The sequence below is a fragment of the Gavialis gangeticus genome, unplaced genomic scaffold (genome assembly GCF_001723915.1).
Source record: "Gavialis gangeticus isolate Ggan-Ray unplaced genomic scaffold, GavGan_comp1, whole genome shotgun sequence".
NCBI classification, from domain to species: Eukaryota; Metazoa; Chordata; order Crocodylia; family Gavialidae; genus Gavialis; species Gavialis gangeticus.
The window spans coordinates 51,873,083-51,888,866 of record NW_017729029.1 but is presented as its reverse complement, the minus strand read 5'-3'; the positions used below and the strand labels follow the sequence as shown (position 1 = coordinate 51,888,866).

The 15,784-nt window shown below is 40.3% G+C and overlaps 1 protein-coding gene across 4 annotated transcripts in view; it reads left to right on the top strand.

Moving 5' to 3' along the window:
- GRIA3 (glutamate ionotropic receptor AMPA type subunit 3) overlaps positions 1-15,784 on the top strand; it is a 316,978-nt gene that overhangs the window by 277,045 nt on the left and 24,149 nt on the right. For 2 of the 4 annotated variants that reach the window (XM_019521580.1, XM_019521581.1), the window contains exons 13-14: positions 774-1,021; positions 1,578-1,692. In XM_019521580.1, the coding sequence (XP_019377125.1) occupies positions 774-1,021; positions 1,578-1,692 (363 nt within the window). Of the gene's footprint in view, positions 1-773; positions 1,022-1,577; positions 1,693-9,215; positions 9,843-15,784 lie in introns of those variants that run through there. The other 2 variants (XM_019521582.1, XM_019521579.1) reach the window with 2 other exon arrangements.

Sequence of the window (15,784 nt, the reverse complement as noted above, 5' to 3'; positions counted from 1 at the left end):
GTCTTCCTGGGAGCTTTTTAATAAGCAAATGTCTATGGTTAACCAGTGATATGTTGCAGAATGAAATAAACTAACAGGGATAACTTATATAGAAAAAAGTCATGCACTGCTCAAGGCAGGAGAGTTAGGATTTAATAACCTTTATCTGGTTTAGTGTGACAGCAGCACACATACAAATGGGAAGGTGCAGCAAGGAATCAGAGATGCTTTGTTCACCAGGGCGCCTCTTGGCATAACAGGGAGCAATGGTCACAAACTGACAGAGAGCAGATTTAGGCTAGACATCAGGAAAAACTTCTTCACAGTAAGGGTGGCCAAAATTTGCAATGGGCTCCCAAGGGAGGTGGTGCTCTCCTCTACCCTGGGGGTCTTTAAGAGAAGGCTGGATAGGGTCATCTGACCCTCGCACTCTTTCCTGCCCAGGCAGGGGGGCGGACTCGATGATCTGTTGAGGTCCCGTCCGACCCTAGCATCTATGAATAGCAAGATTTTTTTTCTAACCTACGATTATTTTCTTACCTGTATTTGGTAATTTTTCAGTGGGCAGCACCATTTGACATTACCCAACTTCACCTGCTGCATATATACATGCTGTGGTAGCACCTACGGCCCCACTAGGTCTCACACTGCGGACAACGTCAAAGTTACTGACCATAATCTTTGGTCACTTACAATCCATTCGCTAGCAGGCGGACTTGGACACATTCACATACGGTACAAAAATGCCAAGTAAACATTTTTTTTCCTTGTCTACTTTCCATTGTCTTTCCCAGAGATCCAAAATAGCCGTCTATGAGAAAATGTGGTCTTACATGAAGTCGGCCGAGCCATCCGTGTTTACCAAAACAACAGCCGACGGCGTGGCCAGAGTGCGGAAGTCCAAGGGGAAGTTTGCCTTCCTGCTGGAGTCGACCATGAACGAGTACATTGAGCAGCGGAAGCCCTGTGACACAATGAAAGTTGGTGGAAACCTGGATTCCAAGGGCTATGGTGTAGCAACTCCAAAAGGCTCAGCATTAAGGTGGGTGGAATAATATAACAATATCCATGTTGTTATAGTATTCCACCTACCCTGATGTATTGTGTTGTCATTTTCTTTCTTGTGGATTTTTGAGGTAACTTTAACGTTTAAAACCTTCAATACTCCATGGAGTTAAATAAGACGGTAAATTATGGTTTCATTTACTTAATGCATCCATTTTTTAATGTTCTCTTCGTGTTGTCCTTTCTGATTGTTTGTTGCTGTTTTAATTTTACAGTTCAATGGCTTTTTCAATTTAAATGGTAAAAGCCAAGTTAACCTGCCTTATGTGACGAATGTTAACTGCATGATGTGGTGTTCTTGTTACTTTTTTTCTCAAAGACAATTTCCCCATCCCGCACACTTCAGTTTTGAGCAAATGTTATCCTCCATGCCACCTTCCAATATTTAACCCTGTATTTGCTGTACAGACATTTTTATAGCTCCACGTTCTGTGAAATTTAGCCAATTTGTCCTCTTGTGCTCCTTTTTTTATACGTTACGATTTCCTAAGCATTTGTGCATTTTCTTACAAGTTATGTTTTATCGTTTCAAGAAATGCTGTTAACCTGGCAGTATTAAAACTGAATGAGCAAGGCCTCTTGGACAAATTGAAAAACAAATGGTGGTACGACAAAGGAGAGTGCGGCAGCGGGGGAGGTGACTCCAAGGTCAGCCTCAATGTCACCACAATCGGGTACCTTAGTAAAGAGTAATCGGCAAGGCTGTTATTGTACTTGTCAAGGAAAAAGACAAAAGCACACAGATCAGAACCATTGGAATAACCACAGGGGAAGTTGCTCACTTGCCCAGTAGCTTTTTTAATGCGATGGTCTTATTGCACCGTTTTTGATCAAATGCGGAACCCTTATTCTACTAACAGACAGAGGTCATTTGCCCTGCAAGAGTTGCACTAATCGAGCAAGTGCTCATAATTATATAGGACAATAGTTATCTCATGTCAATGCAGTGAGAAGAAGGTGTTTCATAAGCTTTGGTCCCAAATTGGCATATTGGAAATTCAATGAGTTGTTTCTTTGTAAGGTAATCGTTTCTTTTTATAGGGGAAGTCACTGACGAGCACAAAGCTTGAAGTCTATAAGATCAGTTCTCCTTAGCTCCTTTGCTGGTCTAGAATGAGCATTGCCTGCCTCTCTAAGGGCCCGACGTTGTTCCCACTGATATGAGATTCCAGAAGGAAGACGTTTCTTACTAGAGGTTACCTATAGCTCAGGAAAGAAAGCGTTGTAAAACCGTTTGTGAGACAGGCTCAATGCATTGAAGTGAAGTAACTATTATAGAAACAAAATAGTGTTAGGCCAACATTGTGCAACCTTATTAGACTCATGGCACTCCTCCTTAGGCTCAAGGCATCCCTCAGAAAGTGTCAGCTCTTAGTTTCACTTGTTTTTTGACTACAGCGAAGTACTAGAGCAATTCTTCTGTTGCAGAAAACTCAGACAGTTCACAACAGGTCAGAACATCTTTAACGCATTGGATCCCTAGTTGAAATCTCTGGGTTTATCTTGTGAATCATGTTTGCACACCTAACGGTGCTAACATTGGCATCCCCCAGCACCCTTGAAAGGATCCCAAGGCATCCTAGGGTGGCACAGCACCTGGTTAAGAATCACTATTTTAGACAAATGTCACTGTCTCCCATGACCCCTCCCCCCCCCAAATGGTAAGAAACTTATTTTAAGTACTTGGAAATTGCAGTACTTGTGGCTTGAAGTAGGAGATACACTGCTTGTACAACTGAAGTGTGTGGTGGGCTTGGGAGTTCACATTTACATCTGGAAATTAAGCTCAAAGAAAGCAGTTTCAGTAGCACATAGCCTAGAAGAAAAGTACATAATGATAGTTATGGGAACTGGCATTCTGTACAGAGCTGAGATAAAATTAGATTTGCTGCTCTTTTTAAAGATGAGATCCTAACTGAATCCAACGGCACCAGTAGAATCAGGATTATTACTTTAAACAGTATGAATCCTAGAGAGACGCTTTAAGGTAGAGCCGGGACAGATGCCACGTTTATACTAGTGTAACCAGGCTTTACACCAATGTAAAAAGAGTGGACAGATCCACTCCGAATCCCAGTGTAATTTACACCGGTGTACAAAGGCAATGAAAAGTTACATCAGTACCTTCTGTCCAGGCCCTTCCTTTATGCAACTTATTTGTTGCAAGAGTTAATCAGTTTATATCCATATACTGCCCACTTCCTTGCACAGCTAATGGAGTTATGATTGCTTTTTCATTTGCTTATGTGATTGCCCAGGAACACTAGCTGGACTAGGTAGTGTCATTGCTATGACATTGATGGTCATAACTAGAATAGGCGTTGCCAAGAAAATTAATTAAATATGCCATTTTGTATTGAAATGCATTTAAATTTATTTCCAGACTTTTTAAAAGCATAGTTAGTAAAATCAGTTCCCCATGGAACAATAACATGTAATCTCTCTTATAAAATACTTCAGTATTAGTCCAAAATCCCGTAGCAACACTATTTTTAGTAAGCTGCAGAGCTTTGGACAGTTATTGCAGATTACTGTCGTATTTTATTAATAAGGGTTGATTACATCTGGCTACTTAGTGAATTAATCAGTTCCTTTAATCATCTTGAATATTAGCAAAAGCAGTTGGACAATAAAAAGAGAAAAGAGAGAGAGGTGAATTTCAAATTGATTTAATCACTCCAGTTCTTCAGGACTCATCACCGGACTAGAAAAATGGGTGGGTTTTTATGAGGGGCTTAGCTCCCATATTCATCCCATTCTATAACGCTCCACGTACAAGTATATTAAATGTTTTGATTTCCTCTCAGGAGCCAACCCTGTATTCTCTGACCCTGCTCCATGAAAGAGCGCTCTTTGTACAAGGCTGCTGCTTCAATGGACCACATCTCTGTGAGTTCATTAAATTACAAACAGCCGACCAACATTTAAAGCTCTGAGGAGTCTAAATAGGACACTTTTATAATGGTAATAGTAAGGGCAAGGTCATCTTTCTATTTTGGTATGTATTCAGGCATCATTTGAAAAGAATAATACTCAATGCTAATAAGTACTTAGGTCTGTTTTAGAAGATGCTAAGGAAGCAGAGTCAGTTATTCCATAATAAACTAAACGGTTCAGGGAAAGAAAATGGAAACGACAACCTCGATCTTGCTATTTTTAATCTTGTTAGCTATTTATTTGTAATTTATTGTAGCATGCTGTGGTTAAGGACGAGGTGAAGTTTAGAGCTGAAACAACCAATTATCAGGGGCTTATAGCTCAGCTAGCACAAGTCACCTGGGAAGTGAATGTGGGTCAAATGTAGGGATTTTCTTGGTGGGGGAGAGCGTGTGTTGGAGGAAAGCACCTTACAACTGATTAAGCTGGGCGGGTGCTCTGCTTTATTTTGTTTCTGGTTTTAGCCATTATTTGTAGAGCTGTCATAAATAGGCTTTCAATTAAAGACAGCTTTGTCTTAAAAAGTAATATTTTTGCCAGTACTTGATACTACAGGCTGGTATCCTGGCATTCAAATATGAAGAATGCTGCCTCAGGTAGCTCAGCTGTAATTCTTTTGAAGGATTGTATTGACATCATATACCATTAAAGCAAAGTTCAAGCTGTCATGCAAACCCCATGGGAAGACTGTAGCCCTCCACATGTACATATGGCAGGTACCAGTACGTCACTTCATATTATATGTGATTAAGGACAGATCTGAATTCTCTTTCTTTTTCTCTTGCCTTTTCTTTCCCTCTCCTCCCATCCAAAACCCTACTTTCTAAGGTAGGCAAGAGTATTTGTTTCTGCCTTCTCTCATTGTCCTCCTGGCTCGCCAGTAAGAATTACATTAATCATTGGTGTTTATTGGTGAAGGTGCAAGTATGAAACAAAGTGAAAAACTTGAATGACACACAACATGTCCTTTAAAGCTTTTGTTCCCAAAGATTTGGGATTAGCAGCTGGCATCGTTAGTAAATCTCACTTTTCTTGCTTTAATGCATGTGAATACATGTGGGTGGCATCTTGCACATCAATAATATTCACAATTTGGCTTTCAGTCAAAATTAAACTGACACTGAGCTAATGCAAATATGTCTTCATAAGCTTGAGTTTTGAAATACTGCATTCTCTGTTTGCAACAGATACAGGCAGTAGAAGAGAAGCTTGAGTGCGATTAATGCATTTCTAAAGAAAGCCCAAAGCTTTTTTTGCACAGGAAACCCCAGTGCAATATTTGGTGGTATTCCAGCTTTCAGCCACCTGCCAAGAGTCTGAAGTTCATTGCAAAGATCGAGGACATGGAAGTCTCTCCACCAGGCTCTGCCTTCTAATGTTTGGGGAGTTTTTAATGCAGTACTGTTGTAATTCTTGGCAAGTCATCTTAGATGTCAGAGATATTAAAAAAAAATGAGCAACAGTTGTAAAAATTTCTTCAAGTGATTTGAAAGCAGTATCCAAAACATAATAGAAAAATTAACATTATAACTCTTTTCTGGCTTAAGTAATGGTTCATCTCTGGCCTTGTAATCAAACACTCTCATTTTGTTTCAAGAGTGGTAGAGCTAGGCTGCTAGAGTTATAGTAGACTGTAAGCTGAATCTGCCTCAACATTATGCTCTTGTTGCAAAAACCAACAGTATACTGAGTTGTTTTACGAGAAGTCTCATTTGCAAATCAAGGGAAGTGTTTCTTCCATTCTCTTCGGCACTGATGAGGCCTCACCTGGAGTACCATGTCCAGTGTTGGGTATTGCACTTCAAGACCTGGACAAATTGGAAAGAGCCCTGTGGAGAGCAACAAAAATAATTAGAGATCTAAGAAACATTATTTATAAGAATAACCTTAGAAGAACTGGGATTACATAGTCTGGAGAAAAGAAGACTGAGGAAAATTTGATAATGGTCTTCAAATACTTGGAGGGTGCTTATAAAGTAGATGATGAAAGACCAAGCCAATCACCCCCTGTGGCTGCAATGGCCAGGACAAGAAGTAACAGCCTTAAGTGACAACAACGAACAAATTAGGTTGGATATTAGGAAGAACTTTCTAACTATGAGGGTGGTTAAATATTGGAATAAATTACCTAGAGAGATTGTGGCGTCTCCATCCTTGGAAGCTGGATGAGACAACCACTTTTCTGGAGTGGTTTAGACAGGGATGATCCCACCTTGAGCAGAGGGTTTGACTGAATGACTTCCTAGTCCCTTCTAGTCCTGTTTTTCTATTATTCTGACTTGTTTTTCTTGTGAGAAATAAGCTTTGATTTTTCAGATTGTCAGCCAGCTCCTGCCATCACTCCGAATACCATTTTCAGAACGATCGTTTACCACAGAATCCTTTAAGTCTTTTTGCAGCCACGTAGTTTCTTCAATATCAACTTAAGCTTCTTGAATCATTTCACATGAGGTTGACTCCATAAAGCATATCACCTTAACGTACCACACAGCACAAGACTTTCCTGTTGCAGCTTGTGCAAGTCAGCAGTTTGGCATTGCTTTGTGTTTGGGTTCCTGCAGATCCTTTATTAGGTTTGATTTTCAACAACTGAAACTTAAGCATCACACAGTTCCAAAATTTAGTACCAAAACATAAGGATCGTGTCAGATCAGTTTTCCCATTTTGTTTCACTTAAGGAGAGAGACAGACTGGTCATATCTCAGCACTGACAACGCTGCAAAAAGTCTGTAGACACTATAAGCCATGTTGAAAAATACCATGGCTTCAGTGCAACAGTTGGCATCCGTACTGAGTGTGAGATTCAAAGATCAGTCATTTCATGGGACAAAACCTGCTCTCTTGTTGAGAACCTAAATTCTGATATGCTGTGTGCTTGCCTTTTGTATTTCCCCCATTGTCACAGCCCTGACCCCTCAAAGCACCCAGCAAGAGTCACATATCTTTTAACAGTTTACTCACATGCCAGTAGAACCGGCCACGTTCAATCAACCAAGAAATTGCTCCATGATCATTAACTTGCCATCTTTTACCTTAGTTACATCGTTTGCAGTTACAAATCTAACGATCAGTGTTCTTCTTCATCACTTTCTTGTGGTACAGTCAGGCATAATAGAACAATACTTGACAGGCTTCAAGCTAGAAATAATTTCCTTCTTGGTCACATTCCCAAGAATGTGAATAATTTTGTTTTGAATATTTTTGTCCGGGTATTGATCATGAATCCCTGGTGGTTCGCTGGAGTCGTTCTGTGACAAAAGTCACGTTTCCCTGGGAACTCCACAAATTTCAAAAATTTCCTGTTTGGGGATAAACCTCACAGCAAAATATTCTCCGTTCTATGCACCCGATTAAATCAAAAAGCTTTTACAAAGCAGTGGTCTGTCAGGGAATTAATCTGGCATTGGTTTTCTCTGTTAATTATATGATCCTGCTTGAATCCACCTTCTAAGTCTTACATATGATAGCTGTTCATCTGCTCTCTTAATTTCTCACGTTTTGCTCAGATACATGCTATGTTTTTCCAGCCTCAAACACCATTCGTTCAGCATCCTGTAGCAGAAGAAGCAACACACGGAAGCAGTTGATGTGAAAGAGAGAAGTCAAGCTTGTTTAATGTGCTCTCCATTTTGAAAGCTGGCATGAAAACAGAAAGCTGAACATTTTCTCCTGTTGCTTCACAAAGAAGAGTCCTTACAATTTATTTGCCCAGGCCCAGCATTCACAAGCACAAAGCAACCATTTATACCGAGTTTCTTCAGAAGAAGAAACAAAGGGGGTTTTTTTAATGTTAAATTAATTGTCAGAAGCAGTAACACTGACATTTTGGTTGGATAAAAATTCATGACTTGAAGAAGATTTTGCTGCATTACTTGGAAGGGAAAGCTAAGGGCTTCCAAAAAGCCAAGTACAAAATGACTCATCCAGACAGAAAACGCTGCCTGTTGTCTGTGTTGTCTGACAGCGAGTTCCACAACATTGCCAACGTGCCAATTTTAACGAGGAACAATTATAGCTGGCAAGTGAGAAATGTTTCATATTTGCAAAGTCGCTTTCTTGCTGTCCCTGCCTTCTCACTAGGGACGTTGGGTCCCTTTCCTGCCCGTACAGTGGACCCAACTCCCATCCCATTCTCCATCCTCATCTTGGCATTTTACAATTATCTACATGGTTTTTATGCCAGATTCTTAGCATTTCATCAAAGTAGTACATAAAAATAATCTTTTCCTTCTCAAATTCAACACTGTTTCTGTGAATAGTAAACTCACAAGATAGGGGATGCTTGACAAGCTTCTCTAAGGAGCCTGTCTCATCAGACCAGAATGGGAGTGTCCCATCGGTTCTAACTAGCGCAGGAACAGTAGGAACTAACGGGCATTAGCGCAGTCACAACCACCAGGGAGCCAATGGCATGACAGCGGAGGATACCAGTGCAATGAATATTGATCACCACTAATCCATTTGCTTTGGCATAGTATCTGTTCTGATGAGAGCAGGCATTATATTTCTAACGCAAGTGTTTAAAAAATAATGATAAACTCCGTTTTTGTAGGTTTTCTTTTGATGTTTTTCTTGATTAGAACAAAATGCAAACACAGTAGGCCCGAATTCATTCCTGGTGCAACTCTACTCAAAAAAGTAGAGTTACACTAGGGATGAATTAGGCCAAATATGTTGTGAAGTGATCGTTGCAATTGAGTCATGCTTTGTATTAGTGTGAATATAACAGCAAATGCAGTAAGGCCTGTGTGGAAGACTTGTGATGTGTTGTTAGATATATTAAAATCTTCTTTTCCCTTGACATTCCACTGCTCGGACTGAACTTTGAGATCCTCAGATAACACTATTGGCGATACTGGATACAGTATTTTCTTGGCTCTTTGTCCATTCCAGTGGAGCGACTCAGAACAAAGATGGAGTCAAGGATGCAGATTTTACTTATAGGTGAGCTCAACACACAAAATAAAGCCTAGAAATAGATCTAAACTCTTCCAAAAGTAAGGAGTCTGCTGCTGGTTTTGCCTGAGCCCAGGAGACAAAAGAGAGAGTAGGGTTCCAGCAGCACTTGGCTTTGGATCTGAATTTTTCTAAAGTTTGAAGGAGTTGAGATCTCAAGTTTTGGTTCAGGCTCATCTCTACTTTTGATGAAAATATATGTTTATTTGCTTACAGCGCATGTCAAGAGGAGAAGATAAACAGTCTTTTCAAAACTCTTCTTTTTGTTTTCTTTAAAGGGAATGATATTTAGGGCAAAGTAAAAGCTGTGGCCTCAAGGAACAGATGGAAGCTGCATCATGGAAGGAGATGTATGCGCCATTGTCTTATGATGTTATTTTACGGACTGTACTTACTCGGGATACTCTATCAGCTAAGCTAATGGAATTGATCTATCAGCTTACCGGGTGGAGTCCCAGGCTTTGGGATATCAACGTCCTGAGTTTGTATTCAGATTCTTCCTCCTCAGATGTTAGCGTGTGCATGTGTGTGGGTGTAGTGTATATAGGTTTAAATCATTACAGATCCATGGCATCGGCATCTTAGATTGAACTTCTGTGACACCTCGATGCTGGTTTATGCTCAAGATTCGGGGTGAGTATGTGACCCCTTTGCTTGCATATCTGTATACTGCTTCCGATTGCTGGACTATAAATATCTATTCACACAGGAAAATCCCTTTCATAGCTTGCCTCTCTTCCTCCCTTTAGTTCACCAAGTAATTTATGGTGGTTTTAGATCATGATGCCTCCTCCTGATATTGTTCTTTTATTTCTATTGTGAGGCTGCATACCCAGTGACTGTAAATTCTGTAATTTGCAAGGATCTCGAGTCATGCAACTGAGAAAAAATGAATGCAAAATTGACGTGCTATGGAGGTTTTCTTTCTATTATGGTCCATCAAACAAACTGTCTAACATTTATCATTGTTGCATCCAAAACCAGATGTTCCAGTTGTAATTTAAGACCACAGAGATTATATTTCTAGTCTGAAATAATTAGAGAAAACCTTCAGCTGGTGTAAATTTTCTGCCTCTATCGAAGTCAATTAGCAACTGCTACGGCAGTTATCAGAAGCCTAAAGATCTGACCCACAAAGTCAGGGAAGCTACAAATATCCTACTGAATCTTACCAATTCCAGCAATGCTCATTTACTCAGTGAGACTAAATGGAGGTCTTGCCACATCCATATGTGATTTCTGTGTGATAGTATGCATAAGCTGATGTAACTGTTGCTGACATGCTGGCTGCATGTCATCGTTCATTCACTTAGCTCCCTTAAATGAACATGAATTTAATCTCACCCATAGCGAATCATGGCAAAATTGTACCGCATATTGTATTCGGAAACTATTGCGTGATTGAGCCAAGTTCTTATTTGTGTGACAATGTAGGGTAGTAGTATTTAGGAAATCTTCCCCAAAATGTGTTATTAAATGGTTCCAGTTTGGGGTCCCGTTATTTTATTATACAACCATTTCCCTCAGAGATAAACTAAGTAAGTCTAAAGAAATTTGCAAGATATGATATAGATGAAGGTAGCAGGATGAGAGGCTAAGTTAAATTTACCATTCGGTTGAATAAGAACAATTTTCTGCAAAGATATAATTCTGGAGTTCAAGTGTTGACAGATTTTGGTTGTTTCCTTGCCTTGATAGTAACATTCTGTGACACTTAATACTTCAGTAAACTGTTTGCATGAATTCAGTCCCCAAGCAGATTTCGTATGCGTAGAATCTCTGCTAATTATTTGCCTGAATTTCTTTGTTGATAATGAATTACTTTTTAAGCTGATATATTTTTAGAAACACATTCCAAGTCATGAACGATACCATACTATTTAATTTTCAAGGCTATTTTTATTTTAGAATTAACTCTGTAACCATTTTGCATATATTGTCTTCTGTGGTGTATCCTATACCTTTGAGAGCAGAACTTTGCTATAAGCAGAATGATTCTGTTCCCCTTCTCTCATCTGCTTTCCTTGGGGTACAATGTACTATTATATTCATTGCATTTTTAATACTGGTACATTTTTAAGAAAAAGATATGTTATTAGTTATTTGAGATTGTCCTTTATAGCTAAGAAACCCCACTGGCAAATGTCTGAAGCCTGGCAGAAATACGATTTTTTCAAATACGGGCTTAAAAAAAACAGCCATGAAACAATTCATTTGTGCGATTTGCATGAAAATAGTGTTTATCAACATGCATTTACATGTTCATCTAGTGCATGCTATAAGCAGGGACTATGCATGATGATGGAAATGGGCTAAAATGATAGATCAGAACTAGTCATAGTAGCACTGAGCTAATCTGCAGCTATGTGTTAGCAAGTGAAAATTATTGGTTTTTTGCAAATTACTGAGCAGTGTTTTTAAAAGGAAGACACCAAAAATGATTTTGTGCATTCATTTGACAAATACTGTTTCATAGCATATTATTAAATGATGTTGTAGCCTATTTTGTAACAAGAATGAAACCTTCATATTAGGGCTATGTGAAGCTTTGGTCCCTGATTCAGTTCAGTGGAGATCTGGCCCAACTCTGCATACCTCAAAGTACCAGGCGGCTCGTGAATGATGAGATGCTTGGGTGGATGGAGCGTCCCACGAAAGCGTGGGCGGCTCCCCAGTGTGCTCAGCAGCAGACCCGGAAGTGGACCAGAACCACTTCTGGGTCTGCTGAGGGGCGCATGGAGCATCCCCCTACACCCCTCCCCGGTTCGTCGACTGGTGCCTCCTGGTTCTGGGGGGTCCAAGCCAGGGGGGCCAATCACCGAGCCAGGAGGGCACCCCCCCCACCCCGCACACTCAGCAGCGGACCTGGAAGTACTTCTGGTCCACTTCCGGGTTCACCGCCAAGCACACAGAGGGGCCCCCTGCGCTCCTGTGGGACGCTCCATCCACCCCACCATTGCAGCGTTCACAAGCCTCACCTGGTACCTTGAGGTATGTAGAAAAAACATTTAAAGCTGTGTCTGTGACCAAATCACTGATTCACCGAATCAGCGTCGAATCTTCAGATTCAGATTCGGACGAATCAAATCGGGGACAGTGATCCAAATCAACTAATCAAATCACTGTCCCCGGTTTGAGCTGAATCTGAATCAAAATCAAATACGGCCCATTTTCCACACCCCTATTTCATAACAGGAGGCTTCATTACAGCACTCCAGTCTTCCCAAAAAGTTTGTATGAGATTCATAGGTATGCAAATTAGCAAGGATCTATTAAACAAGGACCCTAACTCAGGAATTCGAAGGGAGGGTTTCTGGAAAATGTATTATACAGCTGGTGGAACAGCTTTTAGACGTGGGGCTTACACTTAAGAAACAGGTGGAAAAGACGAACAATTTGGAAATAGTCAACACGGGATGAAGTCTGCCACTGTTCCGCACTGGTCTCTTTCTTGGTAAGTGGTCCTCTCAAAGAAGCCACCTGGGGGAAACACGATTTTTTTTCTTTTTCTAAAGGACCTCTTGTTTTTTGCTTTGAAGCAACCCTATTTGTTCATGCCCGAGGCAGATGTCTGCATTCATCCAGGTGTGTTCTCTGTGATCCGCCTCATCTACCAAAGTTTGGGGGCGACCGTGGCTTTACAGAGCCAACCCAACTATCCCAGAATGTCCTCTGCAGCCCTCAGACCAGGCAGCACCAAACTGAACCCTAATGATGATCCAGAAAGTAGGAGCCTCTGAAAAAGCTATTACAAGGAGGAAAAAGAAACCCCTGGAGATGGAAAAGGAGATGTATGTATAGACAAGCAAGAGAGAGAGACAATGAGAAGGCTAGCTGGAATATGAGGTAAGGCAAGGTTTTTGCATACATCCATTCCTAGTCATGGTCACACAGATTAGAAAAGGTCAAAGAAAGGAAGGGAGCAGGGGAAAATCCTCATACAAGAAAATCTGTCAGGTGGTTTTTGTTACAGTATAAACATACAACCTTCCACGTACAGCTTCCCCAGCAGCAGTCACATGTAAAGATTTGAGCACTATCTTTACCATTCACGGCTCCTGCTCTTGCCACATCAGTGCGTTTCAATCCTGGGCATTGTTATAAATGAGTTAAAATGACTTGTAACTGCTCTCATTTCCTAATCCAATATGCATGTATTATTGCATTAGTACTTTGCACTACTATTAAATATTAAATTATGATCCTGTTAGTGTAAAGTTTAATGTTTGAGCTACATTTATGAAACAAATGATAAACTTTCAGAGAGCAAGTGGCTGCTGTCAGATGCAGACTACAGGCTTTCAGAAAAGAGTCTAGAGATGGGCGGTATCAGATGGTAACACATCTGGTTCTGCAAAGGTGTGGGCAGGAGTCTAACATACCAACATGCACACCTCCATAGAGCCAGATGTGTTATCATCTGAAGCTGCAGGTATCTGCACATGTCTTCCACGGTACGCAAAAACATAGCACTGTTTACTATGTGGTTTAAAAAATTAAGCCGAATTGCAGCCGGGGAGAAAACCTACAGACACTGCAACAGAGACACAAATGTTACACTCACATAAAAACAAAATGAGAAATCTTTTGAACCACCCAGGAGAACACTAATTACAGGGAAAGAATTAATGAAAAATGTGACAGAATTCCTTTTGTTGCAAAGCCTAAGCCTGCAGCTACCAACTACATAAAAATAATCAAAGAAACCTTCCCCCAGTAGACAATTTGGATGTGTTACAAAAAGGTCATATCAAAAACACCACTGGTTGCCTTCTGCAAAGCTGCTTATTTACACAGACTCATTGTCAGAGCTGAACCACAGTCGACTATGCTAATCTAGGAGTTGGTATTGCCATTGGAAGAGCTGTCATTTAAAGAGATGCAACCCTTATAAATACCCACTTCTCATTTCTATATATTCACTACAGCAGGTATGACAACATTTTCTATTCACTAATGCTGTTGCAGGCAGGAATGACAGCAGAAAATAGCGTTGAATGTGCTAACTCACAAACTTGGTTTCTGTCATCACGTTACTGTACAGCAGCAGTATGCAGGCAAAAGATACAGAGACTTCAATTAAGGCGTTACAAATGAAGAGTCAGCTGCCATTAATGGAAAAGTTGTTCAGCTACTGATCAGGCATTTAGCAGCAGGAGCGTCAGACCATCCACTATGAAAATGTTCCCTTTTGAATAGATATCAAGGCCGGAACAACTTGGGAAAGGAGAACATTTCTGGATTTGCTGTTTGAAGACAGTGTCTACTGAAGGATTTAAAGTTGAGGTTAATGCCTCTATCTTCTCACCACACATTTCTGCCGCAGTAGGAATTCTGGGCATGTGCCAACAAACTCACAGTGCATCTGTTGCCTAAATTAGTGTTTCCTTTTAGAAACTCAGTTCCACTGCTCTCTCGGAAGAGGAAACCTTGAAGGAACAAGGTGGCATAGCTAAGAAGCCTAGCTTTTGGTTTCTATATTTAAAGGTCGTTTGTGTTTTTAAAGTGTATCATTATTGGTTCTAAACTCTACGTCTCTACAGTACTGCAAAACTGAAATGGAAATGCTGCACGTTGTTTATTAAATTAGGTTAAAAATAAGCTTGGACCTAAGATCTGAAGCAGTAACCCAACTGTGGCAGAGCATTGATTCCAGAACTTAATTTCCTGTGATTTTGACATGAAAATTAAATGCTTGATTTTAAAATATAAAAGAGAATTTACTGAAGACTAAATGGAAATAAATATGAATCCATCTCCTCATTATTTGTGGCACGCTGGCATTGGACTTCCCAGTCATGAGCTAGGGCCACACTGTGCTAGGGGGCTATACAAATGCTGGACAAAAAATAGACAATACTTTTTACGTGTTAAGAGCTTGGCAATTTCCATCATATGTTTTACCTGCCTGTCATGCATGCATGAATGAGAATGAGCCTTATGAAGAGGAAGGCTTGGATATGAACTGCATGTATTACCCATGTGATTCTTATCCTGTACAGGGATCTTGAGAAACAAAACATGCGCTGTTCCAGGTGCCCACAACATCTTCCTATCCAGAAGGAACGTGTGATACTGTTTCCACTACAGTGGCATATGTTGAGTTTTTAATATCTCCCACTATGTGGTTACACAAATAGGTCTCACGTGTTACCCATGTATTATTTCTGGACGCTTTACGAGATGGAGCTTATACAGCAAATGTTGCTAAACCGATAGTGTCATGATGGGCAAGTTCTTGCAATAAAATATGAAAGTTTCTGATTTAGGGAAGGCCTCAGCAGTCGGACAGTACATTTACCCTAAGGGTTTGTAGCCAGTCATGATTATTTCAAGAAAAAGATTTAACAGAAATCCATGTAATAGTTACAGAACAGCCTGTGATTTATAGAGCTTGAGGTGCTGAAGTGCCTTGTTGGATTTAGATTTGTCTTTAGCCTCCAGTGATGCCAGCCTAAAAATACTGTAGAATATGGCATTTCTTCTAAGATTATTTCTATCTTTCTGTTTTAAAGACATAAAGATGGTAAGTAGGTATATTTGTATGGCATCCTACCCAGCTTAACAGAGCATTCAGTATTGATTACAACAAACATTCTTAAATTTCCTTTGCTGTAGTGCGTCAAGCATTAAATTTGAGGTTGGGTTTGTGGTGTTGGTGTTTGTTTAATTGTTTGGTTCTTGATGCCTCAGATTATACTGTGCAGACTGAAAGGCCTCATAAATTATCATATGTTCCTTTTAACCTTGTATCACAATAGAAAATATGATAGATTTTATATAAATTACGTTTCATTTTCGGGGGGGGGGGGGGGGGAATTAAATTTGCCCGGGGGGGGGGATTTGT